This window comes from Echiichthys vipera (genome assembly GCF_963691815.1).
Source record: "Echiichthys vipera genome assembly, chromosome: 13".
NCBI classification, from domain to species: Eukaryota; Metazoa; Chordata; class Actinopteri; order Perciformes; family Trachinidae; genus Echiichthys; species Echiichthys vipera.
This window is the reverse complement of record NC_139838.1, coordinates 5,068,175-5,091,447: the sequence shown is the minus strand read 5'-3', so window position 1 is coordinate 5,091,447 and position 23,273 is coordinate 5,068,175. Positions and strand designations below refer to the sequence as shown.

Here is a 23,273-nt window from a genome sequence, read left to right as displayed (position 1 = left end):
TGATACTGATATTTTTTAAATTGTGCTTTTGTTTGAAAAACTGCTTTTCTTTCAGGATAAATTCAAATGTGTTCCCAGTAGGCAGAATGCGCGCTGTATACTGAAGCAGAAAAATATGAATCTGAATCAGGTTTATTGCTCAGTAAGCAACAAGGAATTTGCCTTGGAGGTTTGGTGGGGACCGGACCCATGTTCCCCGCTTTCACAGAAAGGGTTCTATGTTCCCTGGTTGTTGTTTTTTTTTTTCATAATCAGTGTGGGAACAGGCCTATGTAGACCCTAACACTACCACCTAACCCTGACCTTAACGTTAAAAAAGTCTGAATGAAATCAGCAGAGGCAGAAACTTATGCAACCGGGGAACATTGGACCGGGGGACACAGGGATGACACTGTTTGGTGCACAGCAGTGAACACAGTAAGAGAAAAGAAAGAAAGTACTGCAACACTCAAGTCAAAGGTAAAGTGTTCTGGTGGTGTGAGGTCTTGGTCTTCGTGAAGCTCTCCTTGTCGGTGGCAGCGGCGTACCACATGGTGATGGAGGATGCAGCGTAGAAGCACCCCATCAGTATTTGGCAGGTAGTCAGCGACTGCAGGAAGTACATCCTCTGCTGGGCCTTTTTGGTGCAAGAGCTAATGTTCAGCTCTTGAGGTCCTGGGAGATGATGGAGTCCAGGAAGCAGAAGGACTCAACAGCGTCTCCACTCCACAGTGTCTTTTGGGGGCTCTCTGCAGAGACACAGAAGTCCTCCCTTTGTTGGCCTCCAGGTTGAGCTTTCTCCTCTTCCTGTGGGGCTTCAGTGCAGAAGGAAAATGGGTTTGAATCTATAGAATATTAAAGGTGCTGTCAGTAATTCTCATCTAATGCACTTTTTGTTGAATTCAGCAAATATTTCCTCAGCCTCTGACGGTAAGTCTGACATATTTTCACAAAACTTGTGTTTGGCAGGTTTAAGGTTCAAGGTATCTTTATTATCCAATTTAGTGTACAGCCAGCAGTAAAAGAGGCACAGCAAACAACAAATATAGGGTGTGCTTTTTTCTTGATTTGTTCATTTCATATATAATGTATGTGTTGCCAGTGAGATGCCATCCCATTTTTGAAATTATTATCTGGTGGACTTGTTTTATCTTGTACTCGGATTATCACTGATTGCTGGGATTTCAGGATTTCTCTGGATTGATTCTGCTGTTGTAGGTCACTTCTAGAACATGTCTTATGTGCTGCCGTCCTCTAGTGGGGATTTGGCTCTATCGCTTCATCTGATGAAGACATGTTCTTACTTCAGCAGAACAGTCATCTAAATAACAAGGTTCAATCAATGTACTCCTAAGATCATGGCTCTGCAGTCCTTCCATACCCATACAACAAAACAATACAGAGATGAAAACAGCATAGAAACATCCCCAAAGAAAATTTAAGTCAAAAGCAACTGGACTTGGTTATTTGTCTAGGAAGACGTTTCACCTCTCATCCAAGAGGCTTCATCAGTTAATTTACGCATCTGACCAGGCTGGGACTGGTCCAACTAACTGGTGTGAGATCATGGTATTTAACCTCTCACAAGGCCGATGATGTCACTGGGACCCTTTGTGCTCCAAGTGCCAACGACCCTCATTAGAATGGCAGTCGTTGGTGGGAAGTTGGTTTTGACTTTGTTAACGAAGTCACAACCATCTGACACAAAGTCCATGTGCCTTTGTATCAGATGGTTGTGTGTGTGGCTGATTGGATAAACCATCTGTCTATCACCAACATAAGGGCCAAATCAACCAATCAGATCACTGAAGCGTATGACGTGCTAGCAGCGTGAAGGCAAAGCTCAGAAAGAACAACATGTCGGTAAAGGATATTTTCCGTTTGTGTAACGTGAATTTACGGATCAAAGGCCCAATTTCAGGAGCCCGGTACAGCTTCAACAGAAGGATCACAGTACTCATCTCATCCGTGGAAGCCTCCATGTTGTTTACACTGAACAGTCGCCCAACGCTGATTGGTTCAGCCACCTTTGAAAACTTTTCCAAATTTTCTACGCCGCAGGTTACCAGACTGATCTGCATTTGAAATACAATAGACCAGCCTGATCTCTAGATAAAACTAGGGCTGGGACTGGTCCAACTGGCCTCTTGGATGAGAGGTGAAACGTCTTCCTAGACAAATAACCAAGTCCAGTTGCTTTTGACTGAAACTGCTTTGGGGATAATGATGACCTGGAAAATTGAGAACATTCACAGGCTTACAGCATAGAAACATAGTTCACAGTCAATAAAAGGTGTTAGAAAAGATGGAGGGATGGAAACATTGAACAAAGGTGTGAGAAAATGCACACCGTGTGTACATTTTTGTATACATTTGCGTTCATCATACCAGACCCAAGTGTAAGGAGGTTGGAGGGTGAGGCCTGCTGTGTACTGTGGACTGATACCTATTGTCCAGCATGTCACTGCTTGTAACCGTCAGTCACCACTCAGGCCCTCAATGGTGTCCAGTTTCCCAGAGAAACCAGACGCTGGTGAATGGGAAGTGTGACACCTTTGGACAGGGTTTATAGAGGCCAACAGTGTGTGTTGTGACAGATTTGGTTACTGCGGTCCCTCAGAATGTGGGTCAGCAGCACGTTCAACTCTGGAAACTCTCCTCGTTGATCTCTGACACTGAGAAGAGATACTAAGCTTATATTCCATCAGCATTATGAGCAGTGATAACTACGGTGGCCCTAAAGTGCAAAACATGACAGCGAAACAGACAACACAAAAGATATTCATAAAAAACTCACAAAACACAATAGAAAATCTCAAAACGCAACATCAGTGGTGAGACTCAGCATGGAATAGGTCGATGTGATGTGTAGGTGCTCGTCGGTGATTGGAGGCACTGCCAGGCAGACAAATGGAAGGAGTAGCTTTTGTGGAGTTTTCAGAGCATTAATGTTTTTTTCCCAATTGCTAACATATTAAAATGACATGCAGAGCAAAAATACCTCTTCCAAGTCTCTAAAACTTTCAACACATTTTACAATTCAAAATGACACTTTGGTTCTGACACCACCTGACACAAAGTCGTGACTTTGTGTCAGATGGTTGTGTGTGTGGCTGATTTGATAAAGCATCTGTCTATCACCAATATACGGGCCAAATCAACCAATCAGATCACTGAAGTGTATGACGTACTAACAGCCTGGAGGCAAAGCTCAGAAAGTGAACAACATGTGGGTAAAGGATATTTTCCGTTTGTGTAACGTGAATTTATGGATCAAAGGCCCAATTTCAGGAGCCCGGTCCATATTCAACAGAAGGATCCAGAGAAAAAATAGTTAGGTAGCATTATGATAATCCATTTTCATATATATCATTGGTGTACCGTATATATATATATATATATATATATATATATATATATACTGTGCTCATATCCATCAGAAATCAACATTGGATAGATACGTAGAGTAAACTGGATCCAAGTGTTTGGGTTTTAAAGGTCCGACAGATACTTTTAGAGGGAAATATTAAAGGTTGAATGTGGAGAATGAGCAGAACAGCGCCATCTAGTGTCTCAAGATTGTAGTTGCAACAACAGAAAATAATTCCAGCAGTCGGGTTGCCAGGTTCATTGCCCAGTAGCCTACAAGAGACTGGAGTCTGTTTAAGCCTGTTTGAACCCATCCCCTCCGGCAAATCACACCATAAAAACAAGTATTAGAGGAATTTGACTGACAGTTAGCGTTAGCATTAGCCGTTCCAGCTAAGTAAAGATGAAAGTGATGTTAGCGATCAAGCAGAAACGTAGCCATGTGGCCGTGCGTTTTAATGCCGTTTCTCTCCTTTCTCTGAGTCCATGGAGTGAATGCTCGGCCTATATTGACTCTGGTTTTTGCCCGTCTCCGCTCACTCAGCTGCTGGGACAAATAACGCCCCCTTCACTGAGGCTCCGAAGCAGCTACAGGATTGGCAAACTCCATTTCACCCAGTGCCAGCCTACAGTAGCTGCACCCAACAACAGACAACCCAGGCAACCAGCAACGCATAACGCTATTGGCTGCTACCATGGAAACAGAACGGGACAGAATGTCATTGTTAAACCCGTCAAAAAACTTTTAAATATTAATTCAGACTAAATATATTTCTTTATGGAAAAGCAAAAGCATTTGTGATACAAATGTAACGAACAGAGCACACAGCACATCATTCTTTTTTAGGTAGTCCACTTTATTTGAAGATTCTATATGAATATCACAAAAGGTCACTCAAATAGAAAACATCACATAGGAATGCCATGTAATCAAACTGTACCATTTAAGGGGTCTTTGAGGAAGCATAGTCGCACATGTGCTCTCTATATTAGGTCATTCTTGGTATTAACAACACAAACTCATCAAGTACCACAGTTAAACCACAAGGCATTTGGATCGTTTTGTAAAGCATAAATATATCATAAACGCCATGCACACAGGAACTGCCCATATCGACGCAGTTAAAAGGTAGATCGAAGGTAACAAAGTGCAAATAGTCAAACAGGGCTTCAAGTCACAGCACTTGGACTACGAGGGCTTCGTAGAGTATAATGAGGAACTCATCTTCAAAGTATACAGCATTACAAGTGACTTTCACACTTCAGGGCACACCTTTTACACTCTGAAAGTGTAGAACAGTGCTGACGGGCTCACTTGTAATTAGCAGGCCTGTGTGACGCTGCTGATGAAGCACTTACAGTACATCTTATCTGTCTATCTCTCTGTAGTAAGACAGAGCTGTTGTGAACCAAGAAACGTCACCATCTTTCTCTCAAGCAATTGTTTTAATGCCTAACACCTGTACTACAAAAAGAGTCCCCCTAAGTGGTATCCAGAGGAAACAAAGTGCAAGAATGTGATATAAAACACTAGGTAAGTACACTTAGATCACAGGTGCATTAGAGAAAGACAAAGAATCCTTATATTAGAACTAGATCAATGTGATTTTGATTGCTTATGCTAAAACTAACCATATGCATGCAAGAATGGTCTAGTTCAGTAGAGCAGCATTTAGATTAGAGCCCGAGGGATACATCACATCCAATATAACTGGCAAATGGATTTGATCACAGATACATCAGTGTTGGGGCAGTCACTTCTTTAAAGAATCAAAATGGAATAAATTCAAATGAGCATATCATTTGAATTAATCCCAATGCAACCCGATTAATTAAGTGGAATTAACATAGTTCTGTTTATCTGTGGCGACTGTTGCCTCGCTGAGTATAACAAGCTAATGTGACTGTGCTGTTGCATTTGAAAAGGAAGCAAAGAGCTTTAACTTTACCTAGATTTCCCATCCTGTGTTAATTACGTATGTAATGATTATCCTTTCAGCACAGGACACTAATGTTCCCCATTTTACATGAGCAAAGTACGTAAGGCCAAGGCCTATAAGGCCGAAGCATTAAGAAAATAAAGGGAAAGATTTTTTTTAAATTTATTTTACATTTCAAGAAAAAAAGGTTGAAATGTTGAGAATAAAGTTGACATCTCGAAGTCAATGTCAAAATGTCAGGAATAAAGTTGAAATACTATTATGAGAATAAAGTCGAAACGTCGAGAATAAAGACGAAATATTAAATATATATTAAATATATAATATTACGAAATATCCGCCGGTTTGCTGCGTCTACAGATGAAGAGCTCTTTTCCAAAACGAGATAAAAGCCAAATTTAAAAAAAATGAGTTTGAGCCACTTTGCTGTATACAGAACCTATTCACTGCTTCATCAGTGTTTCTGCCAAATCTCTTTATTTCCTTGTTTAAAATGGTCTCAAGATGCAGTTCCTTTCCAAACCGCGACCAGCGCCAAACCTATTTTTAGCCTAAATGTGATACGTCCTCTCGACCAATCAGAATTTAGTGAGCGTTCTATGCGATCCAACATGGCGGCGCTCTGAAGCGGGAGAGTTTTTTGTTTTGTCCGTCCGTCCAACATGTTCAGACTGAGCCATAAACCAACTGACAAGATACATTGAATATTAACCAAATGTGTGGGTCTGGGTAAAAAAATTTAATTTTCCTGAAAACTATTAAAATGGATTTATAGCGTTTTGGAAGAGAGCTCCTCAGATGAAACTTCAATCTCTTGCAAAATTATCTGTGATTCCTGCGCAAAAAGACAAGCGTGTTTCCGACGTGCCCGTTATCTGTGCTTCTGTCAGTGAGCAGTCTATAGGGCATCCTCCCAAGGGCCCAATGAATGTGATGAAGTAGCCAGCTATAACTTCTGGGTGGTTGTTAGTTCTGCACGCTTCCATCCAACCAGCTATTTTTGCACGAATGCAGCCACCTCTTCCAAGGTTGTGTAGTTTCTCCTTCTGAACAGATGCAATGTTCGACACAATCTCTCCAAAGTCCTAATACTCACGATCACACTGTGTTTATACGCTAAAAGAGAAAACATTTCCTTGTTATTTTTTCTCAACAATTTGACTTTAGTCTTGAAATGTAAAATAAATTTAAAAAATCTTCCCCCTCATTTTTTTTAACGCCTGGCTTTTATACTCTTGTGTAACAAAGAGAACAACAGTAGTTCACGCAGGGCAACAGGGCAAGCAACGGTTCTGAGGGGATTTAACGAGCCAGTACAAGACACCGTCTGTGGCACTGCTCCCCACTTTTTAAGGGTGGTTTGATCATTTAGATTTTTTTTTTCATTAAACACAGTCTCACCATTACATATTCATCCACCACAGAGCACTGACAAGTGTATTATTCAACTGTAAAAGATATTATTCAACTGTCATAACCACATCTAAAGGAATGATCTGGAAGATTTTCATTTAAACAAATGTCTGTTAAACCTGAGGTCGCTAACTTTCTATAAAAAATAATAGAAAAAAAAAAATTTTTTTTTTTTTTTACATATTTGCTGACTGTCACTATATCCTGACAGAACAATGAGCCAATCTGAGAAGAAGATGTATCTCCACCTCTCTTCGTCTGCTCTTAATGTCATCTGCCAAATCCACTGTAAGTTTGTACGGCCAGTCAGTTGGGGGGCAGGGCTTGATTATAGGCTCAATTCAGTCACAAACTTTCTCATTTTACAGCTGTGCACTAAGCAGTACACTAACAGTGGACAGTAACAGAACCTGGAGCAGTCATTGACACAGCATCAAAGACTCCTCGGCTCTGAGTAGGTTGGGTGCGCTGGAATCTAGTAGATGCCATTATATGGCCCACTGATGAAGGCCCTTGCATTTGCAGTACTACAAACTGCACCCAGCAGAGGTCGTTCGGACAGAGAGGGTAGGCGGAGCTAACGCAACAGACTCGCTCTTGAACTCATATGCGTGTGAGGCGGCGCACTGTTTGAAGGATCTCCGGGAAGTAAGATTCAAAAACACACATGCAATCACAGCTTAAGGAACAAAATTGAGATTTCCGAGACTATTTTTAAGAGATTCTTATCACATGCATTTGTTAATGTGGTGCTCTGATGTTTAAAAAAAAATATTTTTTAGGTTTGAATATCAATATAAGCCTAAATATATCCAGTTTCAGTAAGGCTCTGATTTAGATCATTATAGGATATTTAAAACCATTAGATACGAACAATATTCTAAATAAATACAATACAATAGAGACTGTAAAGTAAAAAAAAGTTGGCAATGAGTGCTTGACAAATGTTATTCATCTTTGATCAGCAACCCAGGTATTGTATTGGCACTGAAAGAGAAAATAAACTAGAGCCAGTCCTAAACACAAGTCTCTGGATGATCCCTACTGTATCAGTGGATAAATGACTGGGAAAAAAAAGAGATTTTTAGATTCTCAAAGCTAATGTCACATTAAACCAATGTACTGTATCTGTCTAACAAAACTCTACACTACATGCGATATAGCATGCTACACAAATCACACGCTCTGCTACCGTGTACGATGATGGTGTTGAGGCATGTGGGCCGTGGTTGGTAGCAGTTTGACAGGTTTTATTCAGGTGCGATCGGGCCTGTGCAGGGGAGCGGAGTGGGCTCAGATGATGGTCTTGAGCTCCTCGTCAGTCAGTTGGTTAACTGCCATGATTTTCACGAGCTGCTCGGCATACCTCGCCTGGTCCTGCATGAAGTGCGGGATGCGGACGTTCTCCATCTGAGCCACGGCTTTCAGGCGGTCCACATCTTCATATGACACCTGAGGCCACAGAAGAATAGAGGAGACAGACTAAGCAACCGGCTGCACTGCAACACCACAAAAAATGATGAACCCTCAGGACCAGTTCAGAAATGCAACCACAATAAGTATTACTACCAGAAGTAGGAATACACGAGCATGGTGCTTCTTCCGGCTCCTCTCCCAAAACGAATGGTTAATTTATGTTGCCTACTGTTCACTGTTATAATTATTTTTTGTTGTTTTTTAATATACACACTAGAAGGTCACTGGGTGGGGGCCTAGGGAGTGCCGGGTGTGTCACGTGACTGTTCAGAGTAGTCAGCCGGAGCAGACCAGCACCATTTACCAAGGTGGTAAGGTTTCTGACAGCATCTGCATGTTTGGCCCCTAGCAGGGCAGACCTGAGCCCTAGTGGCATGACGGGGGGAGTCACAATTCCTACAGCGTCTCTGCTGCCGTGTTTGCTGGGGGAAAATGAGCTGTAATCTACAATAGGAAAAAAATCGAAGGAAATCACACACAAAATAAAGATCTCCTCCAATGGGGGGGGAGAGAAACCAACAACATTAAGGCAGCTATTTGAAATTCTAGGTAATCCTGGAGATTTGAGATTGTATTTAGTATTTATTTAGTATTTAAAAGGCGACCATCTTGAAAATCCAAGATGGCCACCACATTGACCTTGGAAAATTGTCAATCCAATATTTTCTGATTCTTCGCACTCTAAGGTTTCGATAGATATATAGTTTTCATATTCCCCCCCCAAATTGAACTAAATTACACAAGGAAACTGACTATAGGTGGCACTAGATGAAAAGTCAGCAGCACACCATTATTTAGTGAAGTGTAAAGTGAAAATGCTGGATTGTCACACGTTGCTCTTTTTGGTTCATTTCATTTTGTGCATTGCCCTCAAATCGTGGTGGTTATCAAAAACACATCACTTCTTACGCCAGGTTTAACATCCACAGCTGGAATGAGCCCCGCACTCAATCATCAGGGCCTTCAGCTCCTTTGAAGCAGAAGAACATGGCCTGTTCCCTCCTTAGAGAAGTTATTACATAAGCCTCATCCAGCCTTTCCATTCATTTTACTCTGTCTGAGCTCTAACCATCCTCTGGGTTGTTAAACTTTTATTTCACGTGACTTAATGTCACACATGATACTGATCTGCTGCTTTCTACCATAATTATGGGATGGAAGCATTGGTAGGGGGGAGATACCATTAGAGACATGATGTAAAGTGGAGGAAGGGAAAGTAGCTTTTGGTAACATATCTGACTGTGAAGTCAAATAAACAATAGTTTCTCCTGTCAGCACAACAATGAGGCCTAATGTGATAGATAGAGAGCAACCATCCAAATTGCTGTATGTTGGAGCTGAGGACATTCAAGATGAAGGGGAGTTAGGGACTAACACTTTATTACAACGATCCACGAAAACAATGATTACTTTGAGGATATTTGATCATTTGAATCAGAATTCTACCAGAGGACATACAAAAGTTGTTGTTTTTTTTACATCAGAGAATGCAAATCATAGCAGAAAGTTTGACTTTAAACATCCCTGTGCACGAACAACATTAAAACAAATGTGCTCATCTGTTAAAGGGGTAAAACTGTGGAATTCCCAGGAGGGTGAATAAAAAAGTTGTCTGAATATTTTTCAATTTAAAATATTGTATTTAACAAAACATATTGAATCATATAGACTTGACGAGTAGCTTCATGTACGTATTGTATAAACTGTTCTATAGGTTTAGTATTTAATTTGGTGATAACAGTGCCAGGGTGGGGGAAATCAGGGGAGGTCATCACATGTTTGTGTTCTGTTGAAAAGGGACAGATAAATATAAGAATTGTATTCTTCTTATCTGCTCCTTTCCATTCATGTAAATGTTTAAATGTATTGTAATTGTGAATTGAATTTATGTGTACAATGTAATGAATAGGCATTTTCATGAAAAGAACAAATAAATACAAAATACGAAAAAAATATATCATTTGAATCAATCTGCAGGTGTTTCCATGACTGGAAAACTAGTCTCTAAACGTGTGAGAAGGATCTTGAGATAGTTGAGCTGCCTCACCTTTCCTAGAGCCATCAGCAGTGGGAAGTTGATCTTGTCTCTGTATCTCAGGATCCTCAGGATACCATCCAAGTAGACCTGGTCTTTACTGAAGCACCCTTCAATGTGAGAGCGGAGAAAAGAAGACCAACACAAGTTTGACAAGTATGAATTTTTAAAGGCTTATATTAATATTTTGAATGTTATTTTGACATTATCACATGTGAATCAGATGAGGTAAGGACAAGTTGGATTGTCTCTACATTGAACGTATAACCAAGCCAAATATGGCTACATATATCAGCAAACACTCTTTTGAATCTTAAACCCTATCTAGTGTCATAGTGACCTGGCTGAGCTGTATCTAGCTGGCCCCTCTTGGCTCGGACACAGTAGTCCCAGCGGGTGTTGGGGTCCTGGACGAAGCGTCCCAGATTGTGGAAGAGCTGAGAGAAGGACATGTGGCTGGCCTGGTATACGGTGTAGTAGAGCAGGGCAGCGCGCCACAGTGTGGGGTCTTTCCTAAACAGGACACTGTGGATGCTGGCCAGGCCCTCCTCTGTGGGGTTCAGTGGCTTCAGGTTGTGCTTCTTCCTGCCAACACTGCTGCTCCATGGCTGGTGGCAGTTGTTGATGCCACGGAAATAATGTGTGCCTGGGGAACAGAGACAAGGACTGTAGACCTTTTCAAAGTTGTAAACGTAAACATTCTAAAGGGGCGTTCACATGATCAGCTTTTTGTGCTGGGCTCACCGCAAGGTTGGGAAGTGAGACCCAGTAAACGGCTAAATCAATGTTAGTATTGTAACAACCATTGGATGGAAGAGAGTGTGCCACACGTTGCTGTGCCAGGACAAATGGCACCGGTCCTCGTTAGTATAGTGGACAGTATCTCCGCCTGTCACGCGGAAGACCGGGGTTCGATTCCCCGACGGGGAGTCCTTTAGCCACTGAGCCCTTTTGCCGCTGAGCACCTGCAACTCCAATTGTTCCACACACGGGTACTGGTAGGTGTTAAGTGCACCTATATCTCAAGCTAGTTTACCAAGAAGTAGTTGCTAAAGGAAGAAGTCTGCCAATCTTAAAAGTAATGCAAAGACAGCAAATATACCGACTGCCACCATCTGGAATAGATTTGGAAATGCTCATGCTGTCAGGTTGGAAGAGTTTCTGGTCTTTGGAATTTTCTGCTCTTGACAGATAATGTGACAGACATATCAACATGTCTCTTGAAGCAATGTCGGAAAAGTCTGCGGTTTTGAATCGGGGACCTTTCGTGTGTGAGGCGAACGTGACAACCACGACCACTGCCTCTTCACAAACCTGGTGTGATGCTTATAAACCTCCATCATTACGTTTTCTTCCCGGATTGAGATATGACTTTAATGTAACGTTAAATAGTTTGGTGATGTTGCTCTCTGGTTGTCTAGGAAACCTAAATGTCACACTCAAAAAGCCTCTATCTCATTGGTTGCCCCTTTGGACGGTCAAAGTTTAACTGATTTGAACTTTAAGCGCAGCGGCAGGGCGGCAAATCTGAGCGGTGCATATGTGTTGTATTTAAGTTCAAATTCAAGCCAACAGCCATGAAATGGTCTACTAATACAGTGTATCCATACCAAGAACAGTCTAAATACTGGATGACAGCCAATCAGACCTTTGATTAAAGGAGTTAATGTCTTCTGATGGACTTCATTACACACCAATTGGAATGATTTTCCATTTAACTGGTGACCTCCAAGAGTATGTGAACTTCTGTACCCACCAATCTCATGCCTCAGCATGCCTTCCAGCCAGTGTTCTCGGGCAGTGGAAACGTTGATGGTCAGTGTGGGTCTGCTGTTCACCACTGTCATGGAGGCTCTGGACAGGAGGTCGTCTGTCACCTGGACTACGATCTACAAACAGAGAGAAGTCAACGTAAGCATTTTTTCATTGCCCTTTAAACTGTCAAATCCATGTGCACCACTTATCAACATTGTGTGTTAACAGCGACATAATGACATCTAGAGTTATCGCCATGCGCTTCTATGCCTCCATCACACTGGCGTGACGCTGAATAATGGACAGAAATATTATGTTTCTAGTTCCCAACCTGTGCAGCTGTGTTGTTGAGAAGTCTGCTAGCCCCATTATCTCCAGGTGCAGATGTGACTCTGTCCTGCCTGCATTACTATTGGTATTCATATTCATATTATTACTTTAGATGTTATTATAGTTAATGTTAATTCTGTGGTTTCATGAATCCCTGGGTCTGCCTATTTGTTTGTCTTTGTATCCGTCTTTGTGTGTCTCTCTCTCTTTATACATATTGCATCTCCTCATGGAGGAATTGGTCCCTGTAATACATGAATAAGTCAAAGAGTGAATAAAATTTTGTTGAATTGAATTGAATTGAATTAAATGATTTTATATTGCATTAATTGTCTGTGACGGCGTATGTGTTCCTACATTTTGGACCCTCGCAGACATGGGCAGATGATAAAACCCTTGTGGCTATAGAATTCCATTGCTAGGCAACAGCCTTGTCCTTGACTTCCTGTCAGTTGATGCCATCCACATACACTTGAAAAGGACATAAACTAGGACACATATGTAACTTATGTAACTTTGAAAAGGCCTATACACACTGAAAGTATAGTCTGAGTTACTCCAAAGCCACTGATTCTTTACATTGCTGAAATCTTTCCTGCTACCATCTGTAGCTGGGCTCAACAAAATGAGTCCAGAAATGTCAAATGAGTTTTTGGGTGTCTTTCCTTTAATGCTATTCACCCCCTTGTATTTTATCTTTCCACTGTCTAGTATGTCTAAACCTATTAAGACTTTACAAGCACAAAAGATGTGTTGTGTGATGTAATGTGTTCAGTGGAACATTACTAAATTGATGATGTAACGTGTATTTGTTGACGGTTACATAAACGCAGCTCTGCACGAGCAAACTGCAGGATGACATCAGTGAAGGGGTGGCTTTTTGCAAGGTCTTACTTTTCCCTGGAGCTAGTTCCCTTTGATGCCCTGCTGTCTGCTGCTCCGCACTGATGATGCAGAAATGCAGCATGACAGACGCAGAACAAAACCAGCTTCCAAAATAACAGCCTCTGAAAGGCTTCTCTACTGAGTGTCATATGCTCTACATTGGTACAGAACTGTGTTGGTCCTAGCATTCGAATCAAACTGGGATTGTTTTAAAAACTCCAATGCCATGAGTATGCAAATGAAAAGCAACGCATCTCCAGTGGCCTGTTCTCCTACCTCTCCCAAGCACCCTTCCTTCTCCATGTATTTCTTGACGCTGTGTGAGATACGACTCTTGGTGAGGAGGTTGCCCCCGGTGGCCTGCTCAAACTTCTCATAGCTGCCGTAACGCTGCAGGGCAAGCTCCATGATGTGCACTGCCTGCAAGGGATAAGGAAGTCATTATGGGAAAGACTAATAACTGTCTTTGTTGGTGCTGTACTTGACGACTTGGCAATGCCTGCTACATTACTAAAAATGTGTAAGATGAAGCATGCAAGAAACACAAACACGCAATCAGACAGACATTAAACACAACCCCGTTAGTCAAACAACTTATTCAGAAGAAAAAAACATAGGGCAGCAATACAATTTATGGACCTACTACTTTGGTCAATTATATCAATGCAGCATTTATGTATTTTTCACAGATTGTTACTACAGTAGCATAATGTACATTTTCTATCCTAATTTACAATACCTACTTCTTTCTTCTATTTACATATATAGAGTTGATATTTACTACAGCAGAATGTACTTATGTTTACATATTTATTATTTAACATTATTTCTATAGTTCAGCGTTATTGTTCATTGTTGTATATCTTATTTATTTCTATTCGAGAAGAGAGCAAATGTAACAAACCAATTCCCCCCGTCAAACAATATAATATTTCTATTTCATTTCTGTTTCTATTCTCATAGAGAGGATGATAGTGGTCTCGACATTTGAGAATGAATGTAATGTCTAATAACACAAACAATCTTGATACGGATCTTTTTAAAGATAGTGACCCAGATACATACTGATCAGGACATCTTACAGTTGAAAAACAAACTCTCAGTGCTCTCTGGTTGACAGACTACGTAATGGAGACACTGTTTCCAAACGACTTCACACCTTGTTTGGCATTTCTGTTCTGCACTTTCTTGTTACTTATTGGCCAACAACTACACGGATACCAGTATATCTGCAGTTAGCCACCTGGCCAATTTATCAGTTTAGCTCTACCAATTATAACAATAAACTGACTGTGGCGCTGCCCCCCTGTATTAGATTAGATTCAACTTTATCATATATATATATAATAATGGTGGGCAGATGATGTCGCTTAGCACCAGAAAACTGTAAAGGGGGTGCTAAAGAAGCAAAAAACGAAATAAGTAAAACGAAATTAAGCTGAAACCAAAAAATAAACACTGATAAAAACTTTCCCACCTGCTCCGGTGAATGGTATTTTATCTTCTCAGCCTCACTATCCCTAACTGAGCAGCTGATCTACCCCAACATCCCAGAAAAAAACATCCCTTTCAACAGATTATTATCATATTATGACACAACATTCATCCATCCATCCATCTTTAACCTCTTGTCTCTATCGGGGTCGTGGGGGGAGGGGGCTGGAGCCGATCCCAGCTGACATCGGGCTTGAGGCGGGGTCCACCCTGGACACCTACAGGCAGGTGTTAGATTCATTGATGACTCTCATCAATGAATCTAACACCTGCATGTCTTTGGACTGTGGGAGGAAGAACCCGGAGAAAACCCACGCAGACACGGGGAGAACATGCAAACTCCACACAGAAGGGCCCCAGCCCGGATTCAAACCATGAACCCTCTTGCAGTGAGGTGACAGTGCTAAACGCCATACCACCGTGCCGCCCTTTTTAGACAATCAAACAATCGATCTCACATCAAATTCTAGTGTGTTCACATTAACTAATTAATTAAAGTTAATTGATTAACTTTTACCTCCAAAGAAAGGGGTTGAGATCATGTGGTTAAAGTGTTTCGTCCGGTCTAACTGTCTGACTGCTCATGTTAACTAATAAAATAATTAGCTGTGGAGTGTGCCTTTCTCTGGGTTACTTCTTGTTTTTTAATAGACAGATTGGCCCTCATTTATCAAACGAACGTGCGGCAGAAAAACGTGCGTACGACCATTTCCTGGCAAACGTCGGCATTTATCAATTTGGACGTGAGCGGGAGGTACGATCAAATCTCACGTCTGGTCTGAGATCGTGTACGCACATTTCAGCCTGTGTATTTGCGGTGCAGCACAGCAAAATCTGGCTGAAAATAATGAACAAACCTCAGCGGTCATTAAGCATAAGCAGTCACATATTAAGAACAGATCAAAACGGATTCTTAAAACGAATAAAAAAATAAAAATTGTGGTTGGAGCATTTGATTGTACTCGTGCGTCTGAAGGCACCATCCATGAATGATTAAGCATTCATCAATCACAAAAATTACCACTCGATAAATGTACAGGTGATTTGTGATGCCAAGCTGTCGCTTTTAAACGTGGTGGCCAGGTGACCGGGGGGGGGGGCACACGATTCTTTTATATTTCAAAACAGCTCAGCTCCAGCCCCCCGCGACCCCGACATTGAATTAATGAATGAATGTGTTGGCGCGTGGCTGCAGCAAGAGGCACTGCAGAGCCAAAGTCATCTCCTCGGTAAGTGGCTACCCTCGATAAATTGCATTAAATCAAACAAGGTATCAGATGATTAACATCTTGGTATGATTCTTCTAGATGACAAAGGTTGGGTGTTGTGCCGTATTCAGCCCCCCTGCCGTGAAATGCACCCCTCGCATTATAGGTGATATTCTGGATCAGAAGGCTGTTGTTTCCACCTATAGGAGTAGTTTATATACAGCTAACCCACAACGGTCAGAACATTGGTTACTTACAGTCTTTAAACTATTTTAACTTGGATAATAGCGAACACAAAACAACACCTTTTTTATGTTCTGTGGAAATATACTGCAGCCATAATTACAAAATGAATGAAATGGATCTTTTGAGCAAGTTCAATGTATTTGACTCAGCGTTTCCTAAATATAATCTTCTTGCAATTCATATGTTCAAAGGTGTGTGCTTTTAATTGGGTTACACCTGTCCAACAGTGCACACAGGCGCACTCGGGTCACAGTGGAGCGCTGCCGTTATTATTTTCCATACAGCGTTTTTATGGGCCCCTTTTATTCCACTCTTAAGACTGCCAAAAAGCACATCTTTATTTTGCTCCATCTCGGATGTCAGGATGCCGATCTGTGTGTCGGAAAAGTTTCTTTTCTAATCTGCGTTCTTCCTCTCCATGTTTGACCTCAGTGGGCGAGGCCTCCGAACCAGGAATATTTAAGGGCGTAACATGTTAATGACGATCGAATTCAGCCGCAGCATTTATCAAGGACCCACTCATTCATACGCAGAGATTGGTCCGATACCAATGTTTCATAAATCACACGTGGGTCCTTTCCTAGGACCAATTCTGCGCTCAGATCTGCGCCCGTTTTCACGCAAGATTGATAAATGAGGCCCATTGTGTTTTACTTTCCAGGGTGAGGAGAGGAATTCTTGTCGGTAGTCTGGCCCCATACTTCTTTAAACTTTGATGCCATTGTGCTTCTGTATAACTCTAGCTTATAGTTTGTGTCACACTGGATTTATTCATGTTGATTATTATAAGGGCTGCGCAACATTTTCAGGAATTATTACTCTAGTACTGATTTGAGTACCATTTCTTATCGTCAAATGCAATAAAAAATAGGGGTGTCATGATCCATTGATCTGTATCGATATCAACGACCCAATATCACTGATGCAAAATTAAAATATCTATACATATCATTAACTTTAAGATATGCCTTTATTTTAACATCTACATGGCACCTCCTTCCTAAACATTTAAACAGTCTTAGCAGCCTAGCACCAGGAAGATAATGGCAATGTCAAGAAAAAGACAATGAGGATATTTACTCCTCTCTAAAGAATAAATCAGCAGTGTGGAAAGAATTTGGATTTTGGAGGGGGTCAACAGGCAAAACACATGCCATATGCAGAGAATGCCACAGTGAGATAAAAGAGTCAGGAAACCCAACAAACCTGCCCAGGCACCGACAAAAGAAGCATGGTATACGACATTGACCCTGGTGCTGGTACTGGTGTTAAAGTGTAATTGAATATTGGACCCCACGGTCTTTTTCGGCATGAATATACATCAATAAGCCATCGTGACAAGTTTTTTGGGAGATCGCCTATTAACAGAGAAACACCGGACTCGGCTAACACTGAGTAGTTAGGGGCAGAGTGTGGAATGCATGAAAAACGTCTTTTTTAACCACTAATACTGCTGAAAATAACAGCAAACCTCTGCAGCAGCATAAGAAGAGTCCCTACACAGATAACAAAGCACCAACGTCGTAGTTAGAGAACCCAGAGTTTAATAAGAGAAGACTGTTTTTATAATGCTACAAGCCTTAGCAGCCGGCTACGTCTATATCGAGAGGCAGTGTATACAAGTCGATAACGGAATGCACTTGAGTTTAGTTCTGTTGAGGTTCAATCGAACTGAACTCAGTAATCGACTTGTTTGGGCTGCCTGACAATGGGAACAGAGCCCGCCGAGTTTAAGTTTAAGTTTAATTTAACACCAGCTAAGTTTAAGTTAACTACAGTTTAAAACTAGAGACCCTCACAATGCGAAATCAGGCCAGGGGCCTAAAGGGAGGGTCAGGAAAATGGCCCCTTCCCTACTTCCTACCCAACGACAATATAATATTAGATTGTGAAGAAACTCTGGATTTACACCTCTAAATATCATACTGTGTGACAAATGTGTTTCAAGTGACAGTGAGTTCAACACAGATGTAAAACCAGATAAACTAGGACAGGCTACAGGAAAAAAACAAAAGCATCCTCCACAGTATCATTTTACTGCATTTCCTGATGAACTCACTCACTCTTTCTTTGTCTGTGTACTTGTGTTACCAAATAGGCCTGCAACAGCACACCACAGCGCTGTTTTCCTGTTCACTAGTGTTGTGGAAATGGATTTCTTCAACAAAGATCAACAAACAGGATCAGCTTTTTCTCTGTGGTTTATTTTGACAAAGTATTTTCCTCTGCAGACAAAAATACGTTCAACCTGCTTCCTCACAAGGCTCAGAGTTTATGACCCCGATCCCACTGGTGCTCAGCCTTTTAGAGGAGGAGACGCCCCATCCAGACAGACAGGGTCACAAGGTAATAGATAGAACGAGCTAATCTTGGTTGGGTGACGTCTTTAGACCAAACAAAACGTGCCTTAGACATTACAATCCCTCTCTCAACTTCTCTCATCGCAAGGTCTCTAAAACAGGGTCTACATAGGCCATAAAAACAGTCATGAGTTATCTGCAAGAAACAGGATGTACAGAAGCACAGATATGCCGTTATACCATCATGAGGCAGTTATTTACGTTATCCATTAAGCACAAACAAAATAAATATATGATAAGGTTAAACAGAGGAGACACTGAACTGCGTCTTGCCTGACAAAACTATGATTATGAATTACAAATATCCAAAATTCCCACAACACTAGTAATTCAACTGATCTCTTAGCTTTATGCATCCATTTAGGGAGGGGTTGATCGTAACATGAATTTGAATTCCCGGCTTTGGTTTTGTGTGATATTTGAGACACCTGCAGAGGCTGTTTTTTAATTAATCCCCTACTGTTTGCTAAACAAAGTCTTGTCTGTATCCTGCACTTTTCTTCCCAGCCACTTTCCACTTTCACTCAGGCAACAGTCTCACTGCATCAGCTCTGATCGGTCCTGACACTAAACTGCGATGGCAGCAAGTCACTGTGATCCCAGTCTGACTCACCATGTGGGAGTTGCTAATCTCAAAACGGCCAACTCGGCACCAGCCTCAAAAAAGTTGAAAAACGCAGACATGAAATGACGTTCTTTCAGCTCTGTCTTGGTCTTGACTCCTGATAAAACTGTCTGGCTCTTTAGCTGCTAAATGCTCCACTATGCTCACCAGTTAGTCTGCTGTTTAGGCACATAGGGCACAATGGGTTTATCAGCTGCTGGGAACTAGGCTGATGAGAAAGAGTACATTTGCAAAAACAGAACTAAACAAAGAGATGAAAGATGCTAAAATGTTCTAAAGAGCTGAGGGGAACCGCATAGACGACGATTCTCTGTAGGTGTATTACTAAGGCTACACTCAGGTTACAGGGCTTAAAGGGTAATTCCGCCGCAAAATCATCCCATGGTCTTTTTCGGCACTTAAATACATCATATAAGCCATCAAGAAAGTTTTTTTCATGTAACAACTATTAACGGAGAAATCCAGGAGAGTCGCTCACAGTCGGACGTGGCTAACAGTGATTAGCTCGGGGCAGTACGGTGAAGGCATTAAAACGTCTTTTTTAACCACTAATACTGCTCAAAATAACAGCAAACTTCTGCAGAAGCATGAGAAGAGTACCTACACATAAAACAAAGCACCAATGGGCTCCTTCCTTTTGGATTGACTTTGGTAGTCCACTTGAATGGACTTTAATATGAGAGGAGCTGGTACAGGGGCCAGTAGATAAGTCTTTAAAACACTCTTTTAATAAACTCTGGGTTCATAAACTACGTTGTTGGTTTGTTGGTTGGTTGTTTTCTGTGTAAGGACTCTTCTCATGCTACTGCAGAGGTTTGCTGTTATTTTGAGCAGTATTAGTGGTTAAAAGAGATGTTTGAATGCCTATATTTCACCGTACTGCCCCGAGCTAATCAGTGTTAGCCACGTCCAGCTGTTAGCAACTCTACTGGATTTCTCCATTTTACAGTTTATACACGAAAAAATCTGTCTCGATGGCTTATTTGATGTATTTAAGTGCCGAAAAAGACCAGGTATTACACTCTAATGCTTAATTCAGATTTTATTACGAGATCCGATCTTTCTCCCGGGACTGTTTATAATCATTTTTGAAGTGACCCACATCTGAAATCAGTGCGTCTATGGTGTGAACAGATCTCTGGAAAAGATGCAGGTCTAGATGGGTACAGTCCTGCCTATACACCTTTCAAAACAGGTTATTTGTTGCAGAGGTTATTGCTCTCTCACAGCCAAAAGAACCAAACAAACAAAGCCTTACCTGTGTCAGGAAGCGATCTGAGGCATTGTTATGCCGCGACAGGACGAGCGGAGACACTGGGTTGCTGTACTCAAACTGTGGATTATAGCTGAAGTCAGACTTGAAAAACTTGGTCTTCTCTTTCTCAACATTCGACGGCTTGATGGCTGTAAGGATGCAGAGCTTCTTGGCATTTTCCACTTCCCGGGTGATTGCTGCTTTGTGCAAAGAGGGAAGTTTAGTGCGACTGCAATTGGGGATGCACGCCTTTCTCAGCTGTGGAACCGTACGAGGGGTTAAACCCATGGTGCTGCCCACTACTGCGATGCTCCGTGCTGGTTTGGAGAGAATGGAGTTGCCTGAGAGAACACGATTTGTCTGTGCAGGTTTACTGCCACCTTCTGGCGCACGCAGCTTTTTTGAAGCTATGCCTGGGCGGTTTCTTCGGCTAAATGCGGTGCCACATTTCACAGATGTTTTTGGCCTCTTGTATGGAGACTGCTTCTGACTCTTCTCCTCCTCCTCAGCCTGCAGCAGGACGTTGTAGCTGCTCGAGCCAGCACTGAAGAGGTCTTTGAGGACACTGGAAGGAATCTTCTCCAAGTATACTTGGCTTGGACTCAGTGGTTTGTCGGCAGAGTTTAAGATGTACTTTTTGGACATTTCTACCTCTGGCCAGTGGAGTCTTTCTGAAAGAAGTCAGACGGGAAACCAGAAGGGGAGGGCAGTGAATCTGTCTGCTGCTTACATTAGGATCACCTTCATGTGCAGACCTTTTACAGATCGCTTGACAGAGTAATCCTCTTATCAAGGCAGGATAAAATTAGATCTAGCCAATGTAAATCTAAAAACAACAACAAGGAAATAGACATATATCAGATACCATAACTTGTAAACAGTGCAATGATCAGTGCTTTAACAACCATGTAACTCAGTAACAACTACCTTTTCCCACCTTTTTGCATCCTACTCTGTAAAGTGTCCTGAGATAACTTTTGTTATGATTTGGCACTATAAATAAAATTGTATTGAATTGAATTGAATTTTGAAGAATCACCATGATGTAATCTGACTCATATAAACCTTTTTCAGTTTCCTGAGTCAGTGTCCTGCCGTCACAGAGGAATGTATCCCCGTCCTGTCAGAGACTGGCAGTAAAGCACAGGAGTCAAAGTGCAGGGCTTTGCCATTTCCAGTAAGGTGACCTGGAACATCATTACAGAAAGAACAGGCTCTCTGCTCGGACAGGAGCGCTGAGGCGGAATCCTTTCAACCACACACAGCACAAAATAATGACCCAACAACACAGTAACGATCGGACGAGAGACGGGGACAAATGATAGCTCCGTTGGCTTGCTCAGCCACCAAATCAAATACCATTACCTAACACATCAGCTGGGATCTCATCATTCACTTTCGCCTGGTATGATTAGCTACTATCACATCTCACTGGCAAAGAAGTGATTAATACAGACTTCCTATCTAGTGGACACTGGGTGTGTGGACGTACATTTAAGACGAAAACAAGCAATGTCCAGCTCATCCATCATCACTAATTATTATATTAGTAGTATATTATATTAGTTTGAATTTAAAGCGTATGATTAGCAATAATCAGCATGAATCAAAGAAGGGATTAATACAGACTTCCTATCTAGTGAACATCTTATCCATCACCACTAATTATTATATTAGTAGTATATTATATTCAATTCAATTAATTTCAATTCAATTCAATTTCATTTATAGTGCCAATTCATAACAATCTTATATATTACATTAGTGTGAATTTAAAGCATATGATTAGCAATAATCAGCATGGATCAAGTCTTTCCACCACAATTGCACAGGATAAAATGTGTTAAACACTGTAAAATACAATACACGTCGTATATAATACAATGTACACGGTTATTAATCTATAAATAAATTATTTCTTTATAAATGTTAGATTTCGTTAATGTTCGTGATGTCTCCCACGGTAATAATACGTGTATAAGCTCAACAATAGCTTATATTTCAACTTATTTGCTTCTAGGCTCTGACTAAGAATAACTAGCTAATGCTACATAAGTTGTTTTAAGTTACAATTGTTAAGGTATTATATTTGCTTATTAATGCTCCTGATGTATTGTAACGTTGCTGGAGTTCCGTTCACTGTGACAGGAAAACAGGAGAAAGGCGGGATACATTACCTGTGACTTTAATTGACTCCAGCATCCTCTGTTCAGGTCTCCTTCAACAGGAAACACCGAAGTGCTGTTCGAACAAACACAAACGTTAGCCACTTAGCAAAGTTAACCGAGCTGAATTAGCCAGTTAGTGATGCCCAAATAGAAACTAAACGATTAAAGAGAGTAACATATATTGACTACGCGTTACGACCCGTAAAATACATCTATTTAAAAGTCTTTGAATGGCTTACAGCTGAGCCGAGCGTCCCGCCTACACACGGAGCCCCAGCCACTTACACTGACAACAGTCGAGCTGTGTGTGCGGTACAGGCTCGGATCTGTTGCCATGGTTTCGTTGATGACTACGCAGTACAAGGATGCTCATGGGAAATGAAGTCCCTCTGAGAATAGGTTTTGAAGACATTTTAAAAAATATATCGGGATTCGGGCTATATGGTCGGAAATTCATACATAATTTGTAATTCCGCACTAACGTATTATACAATTTAGCTTCCCATTATTCAAACGCAGACATTTGTTGCGATTAATTCAATTCAATTCAATTCTATTTTATTTATAGTGCCAAATCATAACAAAAGTTATCTCAGGACACTTTACAGAGTAGGTTTAGACCACACTCTATGACTTAATTGTGATTTACATAGACCCAACAATTAGATTAGAGACATGAATAGTTTTAACTGCTAACTTTAAGATCAGAGACGGTTATTTATTCCCATTGTTTTA

General features: G+C 41.3%; 1 protein-coding gene across 1 annotated transcript; it reads right to left on the bottom strand.

The window, feature by feature from the left end:
• Nucleotides 1–7,994: 7,994 nt before the first annotated feature.
• On the bottom strand, nucleotides 7,995–22,628 carry matcap2 (microtubule associated tyrosine carboxypeptidase 2; the record flags this gene model as incomplete). The annotated part of the gene is made up of 7 exons (XM_083925959.1): nucleotides 22,548–22,628; nucleotides 20,374–21,041; nucleotides 13,459–13,602; nucleotides 11,969–12,101; nucleotides 10,553–10,858; nucleotides 10,225–10,322; nucleotides 7,995–8,153 (listed from the first exon to the last, which is right to left on the bottom strand). Exons 1-7 carry the CDS (start codon nucleotides 22,570–22,572, stop codon nucleotides 7,995–7,997), a joined length of 1,533 nt encoding a protein of 510 aa, XP_083782085.1. The 5' UTR covers nucleotides 22,573–22,628.
• Nucleotides 22,629–23,273: the final 645 nt, after the last annotated feature.